This window comes from Sceloporus occidentalis, unplaced genomic scaffold, assembly GCF_023333645.1.
Source record: "Sceloporus occidentalis isolate IW3139 unplaced genomic scaffold, rSceOcc1.0.p SCAF_91, whole genome shotgun sequence".
NCBI lineage: Eukaryota > Metazoa > Chordata > Lepidosauria > Squamata > Phrynosomatidae > Sceloporus > Sceloporus occidentalis.
The window spans coordinates 4,123,335-4,146,837 of NW_028317071.1; the positions used below are offsets into that span (position 1 = coordinate 4,123,335).

General features: G+C 46.8%; 1 protein-coding gene across 1 annotated transcript in view; it reads left to right on the forward strand.

The window, feature by feature from the left end:
• The window catches only part of LOC149284583 (insulin receptor-like), a gene marked incomplete at its 3' end in the record, with an annotated part of 119,374 nt that overhangs the window by 17,771 nt on the left and 78,100 nt on the right, over nucleotides 1-23,503 (forward strand). The window contains exon 2 of the mRNA XM_089496652.1: nucleotides 8,422-8,973. Coding sequence (XP_089352778.1) covers nucleotides 8,422-8,973 — 552 coding nt within the window. The remainder of the gene's footprint in view (nucleotides 1-8,421; nucleotides 8,974-23,503) is intronic.

Consider the following 23,503-nt stretch of genomic DNA (forward strand, 5'->3'; position numbering starts at 1 on the left):
CACAAAGTGGCCTTTGCATTCCCTCTATGCTAGTGGGCCTGCTCTGAAGTTAGCTTTGAGCCCCACCTGCTTGGAGGAGGGATGGGAGGCAGCACGTTCCATGTTGTTCCTCTGGTTCTCCTCAAGTGGAATGAAGGCTAAATCTGGCTCAGGTTGCATGCTCAGCGTTACAGAGCCACAAATATTTTGCAGCTACAGAAGTTTAGGCAAGGCAGGTTACATGCCATCTTGAATGTCGTGTTTTCATCCTGGATTTTTGTGGGTTTTTCTGCAAAAGGGCATATAGGAGGGTAGTCCAGCTGGGGACCTCAGACCCATGTAGACCAAAATGAGGACATTTTATCATGGACCTTTTTGCAAATTGTCAAACTTAGCCTCAGTGACCCCTAGTTTGCTTCCAGCTGTTTCTTTCCCTCTAAGGCAGTTGGAGGGGTGGAGCCCACTCCCCTGTGTGTTTATATAGGAGTATGTTGTGTTGTGGCAGAGTTGATTCCAGTGTCAGCAGTGTTTTGAGTGTTATGATTCCTACCTCTGGGTGACTGCTTCTGGTTATAAATATGTATACCCAAAGGAGGTTTAGAAGTTCTGAAATTGTGGTAAGAGCTCTCTGTCAAGAATGGCAGCACTTAATAGGCAGGTGTTCTGCTACAGCACTGGGGTGACTATTCCAGTTGTTTGTCTTTATTCTATATTTGCTAAAATATTTCCAATTTACAGATCTCAGGGTAGGGTACTATCAATAAAGTCACTTCAGAACTAAACAACTTAATAACTTAAGCAGTTTAAAACAAATAGTGTGAGACCCACAGGGTGATAACTCAGAACCAAGGCATGCTCTTAGTAGGCCATAAATGCTTAAAACCTAATTTGTCACTAAAATACTAGCTAAAATACAGTGTGGGTGCCGGTTGGGTCTCCAGGTGTTGGGCATATTCACAACTGAAATGCTGCAGTCCAGAAAGTTCTTCTTGCTTTTAGAGAAGTGAGCTAAGGGAAGCCTATCCCTCAAAATGAGGAGCAGGTTGGGGAAAGAATGGTCCCATCAATTGTCTGCAGCCACTGCCGGCACCAGCAACCGACTGGCTATGAGGCATTTGCCCCCCCAGATTAATCAAATTGAATCGTAGAATCTCAGAGCTGGCAGAAGCCCCCTAGCCTAGGCCACCAAGTCTAATCTCCTGCTCAATACAGGATCTCCAGCTAAAGCATCCCCAGCAGGGAGCTGTCCAGCCTCTGTTGGAAGACATCCAGAGAAGGAGACACCACCACCTTTCCTCGCACTTACAGTCAAGAAGTTCCTTTTAAGGTTCAATTGAAATCTTCTCTCCTGTAATTTAAAACCTTTAGAACTGGTCCTCCCCTCTGGCTTCTGCTCTTTGTGATTTAGGAGCAATGGAAGCCGTGGGGACTAAAGCACTCAGAACCCCAGCCCACTGTTTGGCGGAGCAGCTTTTGGTCTGCTGCTATGATGCAGACACACAAGAAGGAAGGAAAATGAATTTGAGTGCATTTGATAATACTTTGAGCATCTTTTGAACCCCCATTTGGACAGCTGCCAGTGCTGAATATTACCCTTCGGAGAGGGTATTTAAAATAGATTCAGTGAACTCTGGAAGTCTAATTATGGCTGATATTGTTATTGCAGACACCATGTAATTTGCTGTATGAAATTTTGTCTTATATAAACTGATTGACAAGGCTTTCCTATATGGTTATAGGATGGTCTATAGGTTTTTTTAATATTGTTCTATTATTTTTATCAATTTCTTTTATTGATATGCAGACTATGCTAAAGAGATTCTTTGAAACATTTTTACAACCTTTTAAAACACCCTGAAAGTTGACACATGTTAGAGTTTCTATGACTGTATAAGTGGTCATTATTGTATTGTATTTTATCGTTGTGCTGGCTGTGTGCCATAATAAATATATACAGTTCCTTTACAGTAGCCTGCCTCAAGTTGGATGTGAGGTTGTGTGGATGCCTGTTATGTGGGCCCTTGGTTTTTTCAGGTTTCACATGCTACAAAACTCTGATTTTCCTTTACCAATTGATTACTGCCTCAGGCAACACTGCAGAATTATGGTTTGAACTGTAAAGTTGTCTAAACTAGTCTGGACACACAAACATCCAGAGTAATTGTTATAATGGGTAATTTCCTAATGGTTGGGCACAGAGCCTTTGTGCTCTGGTAGTCTTGGGCTTATTACCTTCATGTTTGCTCTGGAATGTGTGCATTTGGTATACCAAATTGTCTTTAAACATGAGTCAGTTTCTAATACATAAACAGCTACATTCCTCTGCTCTGGTTGGAAATATGTTAGAAGGTGAGGGCTTGAGAGGTACCTCTTGAGAGATGGATGTGGGTCTTAAACTGAACAAGCACCAAAAGTTCATGCATTCCATAAAGTAAATCCTCAACGCTTGCATTCTTCCATGATATTTTCGTCTACCTTAATAAAAGTATTGCCCAGTGGCCGATATTGGACCTTCCCCTTTCATAGACTGATAAGGCTATTACAGTAGTCTATTACACTCTTTTTAGGAAGAGTGACACAGGTTCTCACACCATTTCTCTGAGATAGAAATGGAGGGTGGGGAAAATCATTTAACCCTGTCACCAACACACACATTTATACTTCCAGTCTGCAGGAACGGAGAAGCTCAAAGGAACTGACTGGCTTGTGTTCCAGTGGCTGGTTTTCCATGGATTGGCTTGCATTCCGTGGATTTGTCCTTTGGACTTGACTGCTGAAAGAGCACACAAAGCCAGAACCTTATCCCTTTTTTATTTATTTCATTATCATGGCCAGAAAAAAAAATTGCAACTAACAACACAAAGAATGAAGAAATAGGGGTCAGATTGACAAAGTCTTTATATTATAAACATAAATTCCTTACTGAACATTAAACATACACCCCCCCCCCCAATATGTCTGACAGGACAGACCCAAGATGAAGAAAGATCTGATAGTTTGTGCCACTAAGAAATGGAATCATAAAAAAACATAAATCTTCACAAGGGTTAGTTTTAAACACTTGAACAAAATAAGATTTGTAAATTAAAAAAAATAAAATCAGGGCAATAGACTCATCACGCAACTTACAGAAGACTAGACTGAGCATAGCCCAGATATGCCTCAACCTTCTTTGAAACTCAGGGCTCACTCCTACTATGTTTTAAAGCCAATTGCCCATCGGTATATATGACCATCGTTCCCTTTTGAAACCAAGTCTGATCCTAGAGTGATCAGTTTCAATCACGATGAAGCGAGGCAAACACAAAACCCCGCTGTTTCTTGGCATTAGTTCTTTGGTGATTCTTTTGGAAAGAATCGATTCTGGGGTGTGTTCAACAAGTGGGAATGACAGATCTGAATCACATCATTCTGGAGGGGAGGGAATAATGGCAGAGGGGTGTTTACTATCCCTCCTCAGTTTTTGATAGATCCTCCATCCCCCCCAGTGCTGCCTTTTGGATTGTGGTGTGACCTATGGATGCATTAAAAATCATGGAAAATTTGATTCATTAATTTTCAAGTTGCAAAACCAATTAATTGAATCATCAATCAATTTATTTTTAAAAAAATCAAATGCCATGGAGCCCTTTGAAGGTTTTAGCCCTGGGCTCCTGAGCACCTCTTTGGGGGAAGCACCTCCTGCGTGATGCCCAGCCAAGAGGCCCAGTGCCTGCCAGCTCCCTCTCCCTACCTAGAGCCTGGGCTGCCGCTTATGTCACTGATGACGCACAGATGATTGACATGCATTTTGAAGCAGCGCAAACTAGTAGGGATGACAATCATGCCAAAAAAGAAGCAATTACAAGGACAATGAAAAGATGCGCTTTTATAGTAGGAAGGATGGGAATCCTTTTAGAATCAATTTACCAGCACAGAGCAAAGGCGAATCCCAAACAGGTTTAAATGTAAGTGGGAATCAGCCCTCAGACTGCCTTTCAAATCCTAAATTTCCATCCTGAAGTTGCCAGATGGGAAGAGCCACAGAGCAAGTGACATTTTAGTTCCTCAAGAGGAGAGCTGCATCGTGCAAATCACAAATGGGTTTCATTTTCTAAGAGCTTACTAACTGCAATCTCTGCTTCAAGGGCTAAAGCCCATTGGTTGCTTTGCAGCAGCATTATGATTTTTGTCCCTGCTGCCTTTTCTGGTATTGAAAACATGCTACTGAGAGGCTTCAAGCTTTTGGGGGCAGGTTTTTTGGATGCTCAACAGAGAGGGAAGATTGCAAACCCATGTGTGCTGAATTCCAGGGAGCAAGGTGGGTTTCACGCTACATCATTGCACTGCTGTGATGCCATGGATCCATCATCCTGTGGGATCCTGGGATTTGGAGTTTAGGGAGGGATATTTAGAATTCTCTGCTAGGGATCTCTTGGGCCTCACCAAACTACAAATCCCAGGATTCCACAGGCAGTTGGAGTAGAATTATAGTGCTTTAGTTGTGTGAAAAGGCCCTGCTTGGTGGCCTAATCAGAGGCTTCGTATTCCTTTCCTGCCTCTTCAGTGGTAGGTGGCCTTTGCAGGGCTGTGTTTGGTGGTCTTTGCTTTGCCATGCAAGGCAATTAATAGAATTCAGGCCCCTAAAGCAGTGGTTCCCAAACTTTGGTCTTCCAGATGTTTTTTACTTCAGTTCCGAACCAAGCTGACTGTGGCTTCTGGAAGTTGAAATCCAAAACTCTTGGAAGAGCAAAGTTTGGGACCATTGCCCTAAAGTTTTGCTTCTGCTTTAGAGTCTTCGTTTCCTTTTTTCTTGCATCCAGACTAGAATGACTATGGTTTTTTTTTTTACTGTTCACAGTTGTCAGGTTAACCCATCTAATGACAAACATTCCTAACAGCTGGGTTTGTTTTTTTACAGACGTGAATATTTGACTGGTTTGGGTGTCCTGAACATAGCAGACATAGTAGGTCCTATGGCTGAGCCACTTCCCTTTGCCAGAAGTGGGAGCTGAAGCACCTCAGTCTTTTTGCTCTAGAGTCTCAGGCAGTTTATAGACTGCCCCTTTGAGGCGGCCTGTACCTGCCCCTTTCCCCGACGGATCGGGGCCTCAGCTTCTACAGCGGCAGCCCTGAGGCCCTGATCTGCCGCTTTTCCAGGCGGAGTACATACTAGGGTGCCCGTTTATAAAGGGCCTCAGATGCAACTCAGGGGCTGAAGGATGAATGTTTGTGTTTGTTCATTGATTTAGTTTGCCAGCCATATGTAGCCGAGAGCCAAGCTCTGTGTTGCTGGGCTTGGAGCGAACATGCCCATGTAACCTCCAATGTACATTTGTATGTTTAGACAAAGATCTGTGGACATAGATTTGTGCCAGAATTCTGCTAAATTAGGTCAGCAAGCATCCAGGTTTTCAGTTGTTTTAAAAATTCAGTTGAAGTATGCTAGAAGAAGAATCCTGGGCTGGCCTTCTCTCTGATAAACTAGATTTCTGTGTTCTGTCATTTGGAATTGGATAGCCCAGATGAGTTTGGCTATTCAACTGATCTGAAATGGCCAATTCCACATATTCTAAAAAATGGAGAAACTAGTCCCCAGCCTTCAAATAAATATAATATTCACCAAGAACAACTCATTTTGCTTGTCTGGGTAGATGGATGTGACTTGTTTGGAGTTTACAATGAGTAACATGTTCCCATATGCTGTGTTAAAGTAAAGGACAATGACTGAGAGGAATGCTGTATGTTGAGCCTGTTCTCTGCATTTTAAATGATTAATTTTAAATGTGGATTGTTTTAATATGTGTATATTGTGAAGACACACCCAACTAAAGGTGGTGGCAGTTTTGGGTGTGCAACGCCAGTACCCTGGTGAGATCAAACTCTTCTACCCAAAAAGGCTCTGAAGCTGAGTGTAAAGTTCAAAAAGGGGGAAGTTTAATATAAAGAACAAAAATAAAGAGTTTTCTCCTCCCCAGCTCTAAATAATTTGAAATAAAAGATACTTTACAGACTTTCAGCAATCTTCAGGGTGTCATCTTTCTGGGTCTGATGCTGGTTTGCTCTCCTCTCTCAATGGAGCTGGTGCAGGGTCTTTCAGCTCCTGATCTCTTTGTCTTGAAGTAGGTAACTAATTCCTGGTAACTGATTCGGCTAACTAATTACTGGTAACTAAAATGGCTAACTTGTTCTTGGTAACTAAATTGGCTAACTAGATCCTGGTAACTGATTCGGCTAATGTGTAAGAAATGCCCTTTCTGGCTGTCTGGGCCTGTTTGCCACCAAAAGACAGCTCTCTGCCTGCTCACAGCAAAGACTGCTCCAAACTAAAAGCCTCTAGCTAAGGGAGAGCATGCTGGGAAGGGGCAAACCAAACCTGGAAAAATGCAGGGGATCCTACAGCTCCTCCCACAACTAATACAATGAATATTTCCTACACTAAACATACCATGGCCTGAACCAATATGAAAGGAAATACAGGGGGAGATTGAAACAGTCCAGGCTGGACATCACATATATCTTATTTGTCTTTTTAAATGGATGTGTATTTTAACTGATTTGTTTTAATTGATGTGGTGTGTCTGTTAATTGTTGTCCCTTGCCATGATCCATGGGGAGAGATGGGTAAGAAATTTATTATTCTAATAATAATGATGATGTTCTGGGGACTGGAAGAGGCTTCCCTAAAGTCTTGGTCTCTTGTAGAATCTGCTATAATGGCAGTCCCAAATTTGGGTGGGGTGGGCGTTCTTGGGTTTAGTACCACCTAAGAATTTACTCCACATTCTGCAGTTAAATTGTGCAGCTGTGCTTTTTGTTAAAAAGTGCAAAGGAGCCCTGCAATCTATTTAAAAAGGTAAATTGTCATTCCAGGGAGGAATTCACTCCATCCTTTTCTTTTTGGGCAGAATGGAGGTGGTGTGAGGAACCTGGCCCAGTCAAGGGCTGTTTCTCTTTACCTACTGCTGTGCAGCTGGGTGCGCATGAAGACTTAACAGTGGGCAACAGTCAGCTTTCGTGTTGCAGGGGAAGTATAATGTTGGTAGGGATGGATAAGGATTTGTTCCTGTTCTCTGGCCTCACATATTTAGTACTCGATTTGCAAATCTTTTCTTCACAAACTTAAATAATAACTAAAGCATGAATAGAGTTCAAGGACATAGCTGTGTTAGTCTGGAAAATCAGTATACAAAGAGCTTTTGTAACACCTGAAATAAAAACATTCGTAGCATGAGCTTTCACGGGCCCGGTCCAGACGGGTGCGATAGGACACCTTTGTCATGTGCGAGGGGCGGCGCTTCTAGACACCCCTCGCCCCTCACACGTGACGAGGGCGTTAAAATGGTGGCGTCCTGTACAGATGGGCACTGCCATCATTATGTGATGGATGCCTAGTGTCCACATGTCACAGTGCCATTATGACGTTGCGAGTGCGCCATTGGTACACTGCAGCATCATAATCGTGCCACAAGAAGAACCCGCTTTTTGCAGGTTCTTTTTGGTCGCAGGGAAGTCCTGCGTTCTTTTTGGGACGGTCTGTCTTGCACCATAGACTTGAGCCTACTTCTTCAGATGCATGTTAGATTCTGAAATCAGTGCTCATCCAAAGTTTGTGATTTAGGTTATTGCTTTTAAATAGGCGGACAAAATGGTTTGAGTGTTGGACTGTGACTTTGGAGAACAGGATTCGATTCCTTGCACAGCCATGAAGCCCCTTGGGTGACCTTGGGCAAGTCATATGCTCTCAGCCTCAGGCGAAGACAATAGCAAACCTCCTCTAAACAACTCTTGCCAAGAAAACCCCATGATAGGTTCACCTCAGGGTTGCCATAAGTCAGAAATGACTTGAAGGAAACAACAACAACAAATTTGAGAAACCACGTAGAAAACATGCATAAACTTGAAACAGTGCAAGTGAAAAAAGCAGATATTTGGGGAAGTCTGCATAAAAGTATTTTTGTGAAGTTGAAGGCTTTCATGGCCGGCATCCATAGTTTTTTTGTGGGTTTTTCAGACTATGTGGCTGTGTTCTGGAAGAATTAGTTCCTGACTTTTTGCCTGCATCTGTGGCTGGCATCTTCATCAGGAATAAATTCTTCCAGAGCATGGCCACACAGCCTGAAAAATCCACAAAAAACAAAAGTGTTTTTGTTCCATGAGGAAATTAATTGCCAAAAAAATAAATTCAAAGAAAGGGTACACAGATATACAGTGGGTCCTTGTTCTCCACTGGGGTTTGGTTCCAAGATCCCCCGTGGATAACAAAATCCATGGATGCTCAAGTCCCATCAAATATAATGACATAGCAAAATGGTGTGCCTTATAAAAAATGGAAAAGCAATGTTTGATAGTTGAAAGTTGTACTTTTTTTGAACGTTTTCAAACTCTGGATGCTTGAATCCATGTATAAAAATTTCATGTATAAGAAGGGCAGACTAAAATAATTCTCTTTTTGCCTTCCAGTTTGCCAGAGCATTGACATTCGCAACAACATCACCCACCTAAGTCTCCTGGAGAACTGCACTGTGATTGAGGGACACCTACAGATCCTGCTCTTGTTCCACACCAAGGTTGAGGACTTCCGGGATGTCAGTTTCCCCCGGCTGATCATGATCACGGACTACTTGCTGTTCTTTCGGGTTTATGGCCTGGAGACTCTCAAAAAGCTTTTCCCTAATCTTACTGTGATCCGAGGGACTCGCCTCTTCTTCAACTACGCTCTGGTCATCTTCGAAATGCTCCACTTGAAGGAGATTGGCCTTTATAACCTGATGAACATCACCCGCGGTGCTGTACGGATCGAGAAGAACTATGAGCTCTGTTATCTGTCCACCATTGACTGGTCTCGGATTTTAGACTCGGTGGAAGACAACTACATCGTAGAGAACAAGGCCGACAAGGAGGAATGTGGAGACGTGTGCCCGGGCTTCATGCAAGGGAAAAGCATCTGCTCGCCCATTGTCATCAATGGTGTTTTAATTGAGCGCTGTTGGACCCATGAACATTGCCAGAGAGGTAAGGTTGTGGCTGGCACAGGCCATCACTTTCCTTGCCCTAGCAGGGCCTCAGATTTTGAATAAGGTGGCCCAGCAAAGAGAAGGGTTATGGTGGCAGGTGTGTAGGCCAACATTTTGCGATGGGGCCATCCAGGCACTGTACAGACCCGTAAACTGTGGGGCAGAGGGGAAAGCAGCTTAAAGTCCACTTTTGGCTTACCCCTGCCTTAGCCTCGCTGTTTCAGCTCTCTCCTAATTCCCATAAGTCCAACCTAAATTGGCTTCAAGAGGTAAAATGAAATGGTTTCAGTTGTTTACAGCACTGTAATATTCAGGCAATGTATTGGAATGCTTTTTAGTTTGCTAAAACCAATTATTCCGATAGTGGACTAACTCTTTTCAGACTACATGTGGTTCTTCTTCCTCCTCCTTTTCCGCCTCCTCTATAACCTTGTTTGAAAATATATATTGCTCCTTGAAAAATGGTGTGCCTTTTCTCTTTAAAACTAATTTCAGCTGCATGTGGACCTGTGAGCCCTTACTGAGGTAGCCACCCTAATAGCTGCATTGCACATGCAATGGGCTCTGTCCCTGTTTTCTCCTCTCCTGATCCTTGCTGTAGGAATGGAGCTGCAGCACAGGAGTGTGTTCTGATGGTGAAGTTACTTAGGTTGCATACAGTATCTGGTTACATGAAGATTTTGAAACCCAGTCAGGTAAGTGACTCCTGGCAGTTCTAGAGACATGAATCATCAAGCAGAGATAGCTTTCTCTATCTTTCTAAACCCTTGGATTCCACCCAGAGGTGGGGCAGGGTGCTGGGGGAGTCACGTGAAGCAGGTGTTGGTTCAACCAGGCCAGGAGTGTCTCCTCTGACTATGTCAGTGATAGCTTTCCAGAGTTTGAGGCAGAAAGAGAGAGAGGCTTTTCCCTATCAGCTGCTGCCCTTGTAAACTGGAAGTGACCCTGGAGCCGTCCAAATGCAAAGCATGGGCACTTCCCACCAAAGTTAATTTCCTAGCAGTTTTGCAGCAGAAGACCATCCCCACTGTCTCTGGTAGGCTGTATGGCCCCCTGAGGAATCAGTTCTTGTCTGCCAGCAGGAACTAGCCAAAGCCTTGCAGGCACACATGATATATATCCAGCCCCACCCCCACCCCCCGCTGTTCTATGGTTTGTGTTGCGCAGCCTCAAACCCAAGATGAGGTTGGTGCTGCTGTGGCCTGTGTCCTTGTGGTTGCCTGTAGATCTCTGAACCCATTCAGGAGATGACTGGTTTTGGATGAACTAGGTTTTGCGTGTAGGGACTGATGCTTCTTTGTAACTAAAATCTTGCTTCTGGAAGCCGCATTTCCAAAATAACTGTTCCATTTGGCATTCTGCTCACTTCTGTGTCTACTTAGGGCTGTGTTGAGTGATTTGCTGCCGCTTGGTAGGATCTGGCCTTTCTTCTTCGTGGTCTCTGCGAATCATACAAATGGGTTGTACTGCGCTTGCGCAGTGCCTTCGGAAACTTCTGGAATCACTGGGCAAAATACTCTTTGCAACATATAGAAACTTTTTGGCGGTAGCTCCGCCCATCCCTTATAAAGCCCCTGTTTTCCCGCTCTTTCCCCAGTTCCTTTTTTCCGCCGCGCTAGCTGCTTAGGGAACTTCGCTCTTGAGATCTCAGATCGGAATCACTAATCTTGACCACGGACCGTTGTTTGACCACTCTTTGCTTGACCCCTTGATTGGAATTTGGCTTGACCATTGGACTGCAACGACTCCGCGCTCGCTTCCCTCTGATTTGGCAATCTTATGGAACGGTATTGACCTCGGACTGTCTGACTACGCACCGTAAGTGGACCATGCCATCGGTTCCCTTCAAAAAGTGCTCCATTTGTGGGGGGAAAATTCCCGGCCAAGACCCTCATTCGGCTTGCCTCCTGTGTTTGGGCGAGGCGCACATTCCTGCATCCTGCGCCTTGTGCAAGTCACTCACTCCCCAAGCCAGGAAGAACCGGGAAACCAGGCTCAAAGCCGCGATTTACACTAAAGTGTTCACTGCGGGCACGATGTCCTCTCTGGCTGCTTCTTCCTTCACCGCAACTCCGCTGCCGACCCTCTCCGAGGCTCCGACTCAGCTTGTGCCCACCGAGCCTTTGATGATCGTGGAGTCTGCCCCGACCTCCCTCGATGTCCTGGAGGCCGAGGCCCCGTCAGAAGGCGCCTCTCGACCCCCTAAGAAGGACAAGCAGGATAAGCGCAAGAAGAGCTCTAAGGACCTGCGCTGCCGACAAGGACTCGAGCTCCCATAAGGGTTCTGCCTCGAGGTCCTCTGTCCCAAGGGCATCGGCACCGATGCACTCCGTTTCTGGATCCTTGACTACCAAGGCCTTAAAGTCTCCAGACTCGGCCAAGGTCCCGGCCACGACACCCGCGGCACCTTCGGCCTCTAAAAGACCCCATGCACGATCCCCGGAGGAAGAGCAATTGGCCGCGAAGCACCAACGCTCTGATAAACAGGGCTCGGAGGTGTCGAGGCGCAAGGAAGCCACTCGAGACCCCTCAGACGCCAACTGCAGGCCCTCCGATCCTCGCTCCGCTTGCATCCTCCACTCACTCCCGGACCTCCGCAGTCCTTCCTCGCCTGGGCACTGTCACTGACTTGGACGTCGTGGACCTCGAATCAAGGGACGAGACAGCTTCTCAGGCCCATTATCCTAGAGACGACTCCGAATCTTCGATGGACGACGACTATCAACGGTCCAACCAGGAGTTCGTCCAGCCTGGAGCAGTCTCCCCCTCTGACGATGTCCGAACCTTCGCAGAGCATGTGATCAAAATGGGCAGTGCTCTCGACATCCAAATTTCTCAAGCGGAGGACGAAGCCTCAGACCCTATTGAGAGGCGGATTCATGGGAAGCTGCCCACACCACCGGCGATTCCCTTGCTCCCCTCCCTTGAAAAGTTGGCGAGACGTTCTTGGGGAGCCCCCGCCTCGACGGCCGCCAACAACAGGAAAATAGAGTCACTCTACAGGATCGCGCCGAACCCTACATGGCTGTTTGAACATCCATGACAGAATTCAGCGATCGTAGAGGGCTCGCAACGTGCCTCCACTCCAAAGGCTTCCCTAATGCCGTCAGACAGGGAGGCGAAGAAAATAGATGCCCTGGCTAAGAAGGCCTACTTTTCTTCGGCTTTAGGGATGAGAGTAGCCAATTACAACACATGTATGGGCGCATACATACAATGGCTAATGGAAAAGTTCTCTCCTCTAATACTGGACCTCCCCGACGAATCTCAGGGTCAGGTCAGGGACGAGGCGCATTCAATTGGAAGCTGGCTCATCACATCGGCCAGGCACTCCACGGACTGCGCCGCAAGATCCATGGCTGCAGTGATCGCGCTTCGAAGACATGCATGGTTGAGGTCCTCCGACCTAAACCAGAATGCCCGCACCACCATTGAGGACATGCCTTTTGATGAGGACGGCCTCTTCCACTGCGAGACGGATGAGAAGCTGAACTTCAAATATAGGATGAAAACCGCGGCGAAGAAGCACGGTATGTCATCCTCTCCCCAGGCCTCTTCCCGTAAACGCTTCACCGGCATCCGTCAGTGGTATGGGCAGGGCCATAGATCCTACCAACAGGATCGGCCTTTCCAGCGCCAGGACCAGTCCAGGCAAAGGTATCCCTCACAATCCTCTTCTTCCTCGGGCCGCCGCTCCGGTTCGAAGTATAAGAAGAACTACAGGAGGCAGGACTCCAACCAGAACAAGAAGAGAAACTGAGGGGACGCAGCGTACTCCGTCGTCTCCCCCTCTCTTTGTTTCCTGGACAGGCTAAGGCCGTTTTCCACCATCTGGTCCTCAATTTCTACCGATTCTTGGGCTCTCACCATCGTCCGTAGGGGTTACGGACTGGAGCTATCCTTTCCACTCCCCCCTCGGACACCCTTCTTGACGAAGTACGCACCCTTCTTGCCAAAGGCGCCATCTCTGCAGTCGACGCCATGGACATTTCCAGATGTTTTTTCTCTCATTACTTTACAGTCCCAAAAGCTGATGGGGGCATCAGACCCATATTGGACTTGAGAGCGCTGAACGCTTATTTATCCTATCGCCGCTTTCGAATGGTAACGCTTGCCTCTATTTTACCTTTGTTGCACCAGGGCCTGTGGTTTGTGACGATCGACTTAAAGGACGCCTACTTCCACGTGAGCATCCGGGAGAGTCATCGCAGGTTCCTGACCTTCGCCGTCGGGATGGACGTCTACAGATACAACGTCCTTCCGTTTGGTCTATCCACAGCTCCTCGGGTCTTCACCAAGTGCATGGCGCCGGTGGTGTCCCATCTGCATCGTCGCGGCATCAGAGACTTCCCGTACCTGGACGATTGGCTGATAGGAAAGACTAAGAGCCCTCCTCCCGACCACCATCTTGAGGGGGAGAGACTAGGCCTGGCCTGGAAAGACTAAGAGCCCTCCCCCGACCACCATCTTGAGGGGGAGAGACGAGGCCTGGCCTGGAAAGACTAAGAGCCCTCCCCCCGACCACCATCTTGAGGGGGAGAGACGAGGCCTGGCCTGGAAAGACTAAGAGCCCTCCCCCACGACCACCATCTTGAGGGGGAGAGACGAGGCCTGGCCTGGAAAGACTAAGAGCCCTCCCCTGACCACCATCTTGAGGGGGAGAGAGGCCTTGCAATTTTTTGTATTGTATTTCAATTTTTACTGTACACCGCTATGATCATTGCGGAATAGCGGTTTATAAATAAAACGTATTATTATTATTATTATTATAGTTGCTCCGTCAAGCCGGGAGCTCCGTCAGCACACCGCCGAGACCCTAGAGCTCTTACAAAGTTTGGGGTTGGTGGTCAACTTCGAAAAGTCTCAACTGCTCCCCACCAAGCAAATAAGGTTCATCGGGTCGACCCTCGACTCGGACACTTGCATAGCGTCCCTGCCCTCCGACCGTTTCCGAGCGCTCTGTCAAGCCGTCGGCCAATGCATCGGCCGGAGACGGATCACCGCCAGGGACACCCAAGTGGCCCTCGGACACATGGCATCGACAACGTTTGTCACGCCGTGGGCAAGGCTTCGATCTCGGCCCCTCCAGTCCTGGTTCCTGTCCGTTTTCGACCCGGAGACAGACTCTCCATCCCGTCGCCTCACCATTCCAAGGCCGGTCGCCTGTTCCCTCCACTGGTGGCTCGACTCCCGAAACGTTTGCGCCGGCATGCCTTTTTCGCAACCCCAGCCGGAGATGGTGCTAACCACCGACGCATCAGAGGACGGCTGGGGAGCTCACACTCTGGACTTGTGGGCCAAGGGCCAGTGGTCCCGCAACGAAAGAATGCTGCACATCAATGCCCTGGAGCTGCTGGCAGTACAAAAGGCCCTAAGGGCGTTTGAGTCCTCCCTTTCCAGCAAGGTTGTTCAGCTCAGGACGGACAACACCACCGTAATGTATTACCTGAACAAGCAGGGAGGGACCAGATCGCGCACTCTCCTCGACATCACCCTCTAGGTGTTGGACTGGTGCATAGCTCGAAACATCCTGCTCCAAGCGGTACACCTGCCGGGAACACAGAACGACCTGGCGGATCTTCTCAGCAGGTCTCCGTCGCAATGTCACGAATGGAGACTTCACCCGGAGACGGTGTTCGACCTCTTCAGTCGGTGGGGAACCCCGCAAATAGACTTGTTTGCGACTGACCACAACACTCATTGTCCCCAGTTCTGCTCCCGGACGCGGAGCGAGGACTCCCTCGGAGATGCGTTCGGCTTCCGATGGTTGGGGGTGATGCTCTACGGCTTTCCCCCCTTTCCTCTGATCACCAGGACAGTGTCCAAAATGACATCGGATACCACCGACGGGATCTTGATCACCCCGTGGTGGCCAGGTCAGCCTTGGTTCCCTTGCCTTCTCCATCTCTCCCAGGGCAACTTTCTCCGTCTCGAGCACAGACCGGATCTTCTCACAGTTCAGGGAGGCTGTGTACGACATCCCGACATCGACACCCTTCCTCTGGTGGCGTGGAGAATCCATCCCTAGCACGACTCCCAGCCCTGGTGCGTAGGGTCATCCTAGCCGCCCAGAAACCAGCCACTTGAAAGTCCTACACGCTGAAATGGAACAAGTTCCTCCGTTTCCTGGCTGACAGACACCTCTCTCCGGCCCAAGTGACGACACCGGTGGTTCTGGATTTCCTGATGTCTTTGGTCAACTCTGGTCTCTGCCTCACATCTGTCAAGTGCTACTTGTCGGCCATCTGTTCCTTTTTTCAGTTCGAGGGCAGACCCTCTTTCTTCAAAGACCCCCCTGGTCAGAAGTTTCTTGAGGGGATGTAACAACCTACATCCTCAGGCATCCTTACCGCCCCCGGCTTGGAGCCTCGAGGCGGTACTGGGAGCTTTGCAGACTAGACCCTTTGAGCCCTTAGCCACCACGGACATCAGGCTCCTGACATGGAAGACGGTTTTTTTGGTGGCTATTACCTCTGCTCGCTGCGTGGGTGAACTCTGTGCTCTGCGTCGGGACCAACCCTTCCTCAGGTTTCACTTGGACAAGGTAGTCCTTAGGACAGACATTACCTTTTTGTCCAAAGTTGTTTCTGTGTTTCACATGTGCCAGGACATTGTTCTCCCGACCCTGGCCCCGAGCCCAACCACCGATGCTGAAAGGGCTCTCCACACACTTGACGTCCGTAGGGCCCTAGCCTTTTACCTTGATAGGACTAGAGACTCTAGCCGCTCCGAGAGACTGTTTCAGTGCTACTCGGAGCCCAAGAAAGGACTGCCTGTATGGGCGCAGAGACTCTCGAAGTGGGTGTCTAACACCATCTGCTTATCCTATGAACTCTTGGGTAAGCCTCTACCGGCTAGGGTCCGCTCTCACACTACTAGAGCGGTAGCAGCATCTTCAGCCTTCCTGTCTGGTGTACCCTTAGACGATATCTGCAAGGCTGCAGTGTGGTCACAGCCCTTAACCTTTATTAGACATTACAGGTTGGATACTAGGGCCAAGAGAGATGCGGCCTTTGGTAGGGCTGTCTTGGTATCGGGGCTACACTAGACTATGGTTGATGGGTGTTGAGTTTGCTTTCATGATTATGCATTGTACTGATGTTATCCAGGGTACAAGAGCTCACTAGGCTCGCTGTTAAAGGTGCCTTTTCGACATCCCATGGGATGTGTGTTCAAAGAGTTTCTATGCAAATATCAAACAAAGAAATCACGGACACTGTGTTGTTCTCTCATTTATTGGTATCCAATAAACATTTGTTGGTTGATACAGGTGTCATGACACTCCCTCCGCCGTCAACCTCAGCTTGCTAGTCTCAACCCATTTGTATGATTCGCAGAGACCACGAAGAAGAAGGACAGGTTGCTTACCTGTAACAGTATTTCTTCGAGTGGTCATCTGCGAATACATACAAATCCCGCCCATCCTCCCCTCAGTGTCCTGCTCTTATTGGCTCTTTCCATCGCCTGCTTGGCGGAAAAATTGCGGAACTGGGGAAAGAGCGGGAAAACAGGGGCTTTATAAGGGATGGGCGGAGCTACCGCCAAAAAGTTTCTATATGTTGCAAAGAGTACTTTGCCTAGTGATTCCAGAAGTTTCCGAAGGCACAGCGCAGGCGCAGTGAAACCCATTTGTATGTATTCGCAGATGACCACTCGAAGAAATACTGTTACATGTAAGCAACCTGTCCATCTCCTGGGATATCTGGATGGCATCTTTCTGTTTGGTCAAAGATGCCAAACTCAGCAAAAGGTTCCCCTTTTGGTCCCCAGAATGCCTTGAATCTCTTCTGCCAGGGCACTCTATTCATCTGCTACACCTGGTTTGGGAAGTCTCTGACCATTAGCTGAGTTTTGAACTACAATTCTCACAATCCCTTTACTTACAGCCCCAAACTGGAAGGAGCTTCTAGGGATGTGCATGATGGCAGTTTGTTCATTTTTAAAGAATGTTCAGAAGCTGCTTATGCATGGGTTGTGTCTACGTGCAGCCTGGTTATCTTTACAATGTTATCACGTTGTCCATTTGAAATCTCTTGTCAGTGTTTTGGACTTGCCAGGAGAGAGAAAACAAAGACTTTGGTTTTGATTGCTTGCTAAACTCATTCTTGTGTTTACTTACATGCCCAAGCTGACATGTGGCTTCTGTTTTTCTTTTTTAAAATGTGTTTTAAAAGGCCAAACCATTTTAAGTGGCAGCACTCACAGTTGATGTACAACTTGGGAAAAGTTTAACAACAAAACCTTCTTCATTTACTGAGCTTCTGCCATTTGTGCTTAACTACCAGCTTTCAGCCTGTCTCCCACTTCTGGCAGGTACTGCAGCTGAAAAGGGCTTGCATTCTCCTCCAGATATGTGGCACAAGGCCCTTGGAACAATGATCTTTCTTGCTTCCCCTCCCATCACCTGTTTGCCTTAGCCTGTTTGCTAAGCACTTGAGATGCTCACAAAATATTGTTGTTGGTTTTTTAAAAAAAGGGATCCATTGCATCTGTCTGTGAATTTCCAAATGATCCCACAGACAATTGCAGCACCACACACACACATCCTCAGGGCATGATCCACCATTCCCCCATCTTGTCTCTGTCTAAACCACTTCTTCTCTGTCTGCTCTGGCAGACAAAACAAGAAAGTGCCACTGCTTTGCCCTTGAATTTTGACAAGGAAGGGTTCATCACAGATGCCTTCGCATTTGCCTCTCTGCCTCTTTGAGCTCAGTCTGTGTCTCTCTTTCCAGTGTGGGGAGCAAGCTGTCTTCCCCCAGAAGGGAATTATTGCTTGCTCTAGTTTGTTTTTTCAAGTTGCTCTTAATATTTTCTCAGTTGCAGGCTTGAATGTCATGCTGAATTGAGGAGAACAGCGCAAGGGACCTGAAAGAGTGGAATGTGAGAAAGTCAAAGGCTGAATGTGTCTCCATTTTGACAACCACTTTTAACTTCTATGGCTCCACAGCCTGTCCAGCAAACAGGCTGTTTTGGGTAGCCAGTTCACTTGTGCCCAAAGGGCTCCTTGCTTAATAGCTCTTCTTAGTTCCTGCCATTGCTACCAAGACCTGCCTGTCAGAGAGTGTTAAAGTTGAAAGAGGTAGGGGTGTGTATGTGGGAAGCCGTGCCTGTACTGTTTACATAGGTAGAAATATTTCTTAGCAACCATTTCCTGTGACTTCTTGTTCTTCTTTCTTTTTTTAAATGTCCTGGGAATTTTCTGTAATCATAAGCAGAGTTTTATTGCTCAGCTCCTTCCCTCTCCCACCCCAGCTCCTCCTCATGCACAGTATGGGAAATGGCGGCTAAAGATAGCTCTGCATTTAACTCTGGCCCATTCACAAGGGTGTGATGTTTCTTAGTGCCTTTGAAAGGTACACAAAGAAATATTTCTCATTGCTAATGTTGGAGCAGGTGGGGGAAAGTGCTTGTTATGTGGAGGTTGATTTCACGGGTGGTGAAAGGAAGTACGTATCTGATTAATTGTAGATACTTTCCTGGCGTTTTCTCTCATAAGCTCTCCAGAATCTAGAGAAATAAATGCAAGCCCCTTGGAAGGCCAAAGTTTTGGTTGTCAGATGGAATTTATACAGACGAGAGAAATAAAAATAAGGAATTCCCACACACACCCACATGCCAGCCACCTCAGTCTCATAAGGAAAAGAAATTTCCCTCACCAAGGCTCTCAGTCTGTGGAGAGCAGGGAGAGATAAAATCGCCTTTCTGAAATGCTAAAACAGGATAAATTAATGAACTGCTGAAATTTCAACGGTTCTGGAACACCCGTAGTTACACAGTGTTTCACATGTTGCGGTTTTGCAATCGCCTTGCGCAAGAAGACTCACTCTCTCTAAAGTTTTTGTGTTCTTAGCTGATGCCATGTGGAGAGAGGGCTTGGAGAAATGGAGCAATGATCAGCCAAGTGAGCAGCACCCCCCTGGCCCAGATCCTTTAGAGAGAGAAAGGCATGTATGGCAGGGCACACAGGGAGATTGTCTGGCAGTCAACTCTTGGTCCATTTTTGAGAGATGAGGGCACTCCCCTCTCCTCCTTGTGGAGGTCTCCTATCTTCATGGGTGAATGAAAGGCGCCATCTTCAATTCTCCATCTTGAAACAAAATGTGTAAGGCGGGCACATGGGGACAAACACAGCTGTGGAATAAACAGCTTAGCTTATGGGGTATCACTCTGTCTGGAGACTTGGCATCTCCTGTTGAGAATTAATAAAAGGCTGGAGAAAGGTCCCTGTGGGGATTTTTGGATTATTTCATCTTTTAATAATGGAGCCACTTTACAATGGCAATGGGTCACATAGAAACACAGACAGGCCTTGGCAAGTCCCTGTCTTTATTTCTCCAAGACTACTTCTGCCTCTTTCACACAATGGTTGTCCACCTGCACACTGGTTGTCCACCAGGGTTTTGATCTGCCTTTGCATTGCTTGCAGTGCTAAAACTTTGCCTTGCCATGCCTCTCTCTGTCTTCATTTCTTCTTGCCAAATCCTCTCACATTGGTGTGTTGTCCCTTGTCCTTCTGCCCCATAGTCAGACCCTTAAAAGGGGATTGCAACAGCCTGAATGATAGCTATGGACAGTGTCAGAGCTCTTCAGGATTGCACTCTGCAACCACTTTAGCTGACAACTTTCAGGCAGATTTAGCCCATTGCAGTGCTTCTTGTTCTGCACAACTGGAGCTTTAATGCTAAATTGTGCCTTATAACAGTGAATTTTCAGCCTGTGCTGCCTGAGGGGGACCAGTGGCTCATTTGAGAATTTAGCGCTAAGTAATTCACGCAGGGCTCTGTCCTGGGCCCAGTGCTATTCAACATCTTTATCAATGACCTGGATGACAGAATTGGGAGCATACTTATCAAATTTGCAGATGACACCAAATTAGGGGGAATAGCTAATACCCCAGAGGACAGGATCAAGATTCAAAATGACCTGAATAGACTAGAAAGGTGGGCCAAAGCTAACAAAATGAAATTCAACACAGAGAAATATAAGGTATTGCGCTTAGGGCGGAAAAATAAAATGCACAGATATAGGATGGGTGACACCTGGCTGAATGAAACTATGTGTGAAAGGGATCTAGGAGTCCAAGTAGACCACAAGTTGAACATGAGTGAACAGTGTGATGCGGCAGCTAAAAAGGCCAATGCTATTTTAGGCTGCATCAATAGAAGTATAGTGTCTAGATCAAGAGAAGTAATAGTGCCACTGTATTCTGCTTTGGTCAGGCCCCACCTAGAATATTGTGTCCAGTTCTGGGCGCCACAATTCAAAAAGGACATTGAGAAACTGGAGCGTGTCCAAAGGAGGGCGACAAAAATGGTGAAGGGTCTGGAAACCATGCCCTATAAGGAACGACTTAGGGAGCTGGGGATGTTTAGCCTGGAGAAAAGAAGGTTAAGAGGTGATATGATAGCCCTGTTTAAATATTTGAAAGGATGTCATATTGAGGAGGGAGCAAGCTTGTTTTCTGCTGCTCCAGAGAACAGGACCCGGAACAATGGATGCAAGCTACAGGAAAAGAGATTCCACCTGAACATTAGGAGGAACTTCCTGACAGTAAGGGCTGTTCGACAGTGGAATGCACTTCCTCGGAAGGTGATAGAGTCTCCTTCCTTGGAGGTCTTTAAACAGAGGCTGGATGGCCATCTGTCAGGGATGCTTTGATTTGGATTTCCTGCATGGCAGGGGGTTGGACTGGATGGCCCTAGTGGTCTCTTCCAACTCTACGATTCTATGATTCTATGATTCTAACAGTCTCCAACACTGTGCCATCAACTCTAAGCAAACCCCTGGCTCCTGGAAGAAGCATAGCAGACCTCAGATAAGAAAAGCTGGAAGGGAATATGGGAAGAAAAGCCAGTCACATGCCTGAGAATGGGTTAAATGTTATTAATCTTTATTTATGAAGCGCTGTAAATTTACACAGCTCTCTAAGCTAGTCCTCATAGGGCTTGGTGGTTTCCATACCTTTATGTTTCATATGTGGCTTATACTCAAATTCTATAAAATTTTAAAAATACTTTTGTGCATGCTTTAAAGTTTGTGCACGTTGGACTATCAGAGAGCACTTTCTCAGCCCCTCTCTGATGGTTCAATGTGCACAAACTTTGTAGCATGCACAAAATTGGTTTTTGGAGTATTTTGGATTTCAGAATTCTAGATAAGCGAGGCTTTATTGTTAGATTTAGGAATATCAGTAATTCTTTTTTTAAAAAAACCTTAAAAGTTGCAAGCAACCTGTGCTGAATAGGAAATACCTTAAATACCTTGTAAAGCTCTGATTTTATCAGTGCAGGTAGTTCCTCCACTGATACTGGATCACAAATTTTCCTTTTGTGTTTGGTTTCTGCATCCACTTTGTCACCATCTGCAGTTGTCTTTTTGGTGCTGAGCTTTTTTGCCTTTGGCTAGGTTGGTCCCCAACAGCAGATAGGCAGCTCACCCCAGGGCTGGACTTGGAGCCTGACTGCCTTAGAACCGAGTAGCCGATATTGTGTTCTGATGGCATCACTTGGCTATAGCCACAGTATAAAATGCCTGTGAAAGAGGTAGTTTTAAGAAATACTTGTGACCAAACATTACAGGAAAAATGTTGGACACAAGGAAGGGCATTACTGTTGTTGTTGTTTTTTTAATTCCCCTCCCTCCCTCTCTAATTAAAATTCTGTTTGCAGGTCAAGAAGCCATGATTCAAAGGTGCTACTAGGGGACTCCAGTGTGGAAGCAACCTTAGTTAAACCCTCCACCTTCCCTTGCATCCCATATGCCTGCCTCTTTCTCCTGTGCAGGCTCCATACTTGGCCCAACCCCAGGACTGTAATGCTACCATGACTCATGGATTGACTTCCAGGATGGGGGATCTATATGTCTTCCCTCAAAAGGAGGAAACTTGGAAATTCTGGTGCTGAACCTGCAGACAGTTAGAAGGGGAGTTTTTGGTCTTTTTGTGTGTATGTTTCAGTTCCCAGAATTTCAGCTCAGGTCAGTCCAGGCAGAGGCAAAGTGAGGAGGTTGAGCTGGTGTGGAAGCAACACTTGACCAAGGGCTTGTGTGGGTTTTCTCTTTGTCAGCAAGACTGAACAACAGAATTTGGGAAAGGGTTTCCTGAATTATCCCACCATCATGGCTGGTGGTGGGCATGACAGCTGGAGGATTCTGGGAGTTGTTGTCCAAAAGAAGAAAAACATTTTTAAGCACACCGTGCGCCTTGTTTGCTCATATCTGGCATACAACGTATGTGTATAACAAACTGGGCAATTGCACAGGTAAAGGGCTAAATCCTTCTGCCCCCGGTGTGCATTGGATGTAACGTGTTACCACTTCCAGATGCCGTTTTCAACCTATTTCTTTCAACCTTTTTTCTATTTCAGGGGTGTTAGGACACCCTAAGTGAAACTGGCATGTTGTACATGTTTTTTGTTGGTTTGGGACCCTTTTATAATCTAAGAAGCTTTTTAATATAATGTGAGAGGGGGCTTGAGGGCTGTTAAAGTGTGACTGCATGAGATCAACAGGTCACACTTTCCTCCCAGCTTGTATATAACTTCTAGGGATCTTTCCTGTGGTCCCACCGCTCACAATCTGGCCCTACTTGATATCCTGTTTGTTGTCACTCAGCTCCCAAGCACAAGGGACACTGCCCTTTTGGCCACTGTCAAATGGATTTGTGCACCCCAGTCCCTTACCAGCCGGATACCCTTTGTTTGTCTGAAGATCTCTTTTTTGTCAAGAGGCTATAAAAAGTCTTGCTTGATAGTGGAAGGAGGAACAGCTTTTCCAGTTGTGTTTGTTGATGGATCTTGTTGAGTAACTGTCTTTCGGGAACTCACCTTGTGCCTTGCTGGTCCAGAACAGGAAATGTCCCCATTTTGGAAAATAATTTGCTTTACTTTTGGTGGGTGTTGAACCCTTGTAGGCACCAGCCTGGGTGTTCAACCCTTTTCAGACTATAGAGGTGAAATAATTTCTGCTCAGGGTGGGCAGACAGGTGGGGAGATATTATTTATTGCCTTAAATATTAACATCAGCAAACTAATAGCTCCTTTAAAGCTGGGGAACCCATTCAAATATGTCTGATTCTCACCTGTGGGCCACTGTGTTATTCACCCACTTCATAAGCAGCCACATGTGGTCAGTGTATTTCTGACTGGGAAGGGCTGTAGCTAGGAAACGGGTTGGAGCTAAGGTAGGCATGCAGACAGCCAGAGAAGTTATCTGGGCCTCAAGAGAGAGAGGCATTTCTTTGTTCAATTTCTGTCCTGCCTTTCTGCCCCAAACAGGACTCAAGGGAGACAGTGCTGGATTAAGGAGTGCCTCCAAGCCATGTTCCTACTTCCTTCTGGAGGAATGCAAACCCATTCTCAGAACAGCCTGTCTTGCCACTTCCATGACTTGTGAGTTTGGAATGTGCAGTACTGCCATCCTCGCTTTGTTGCACCATATCCAGCTCCTCACCACCCCTAAACAACTAGCCAGCATCGGAGCTCCCTTCCAGGGGAAAGGAGAGCAAGCTGGGTGTCATCAGCACATGG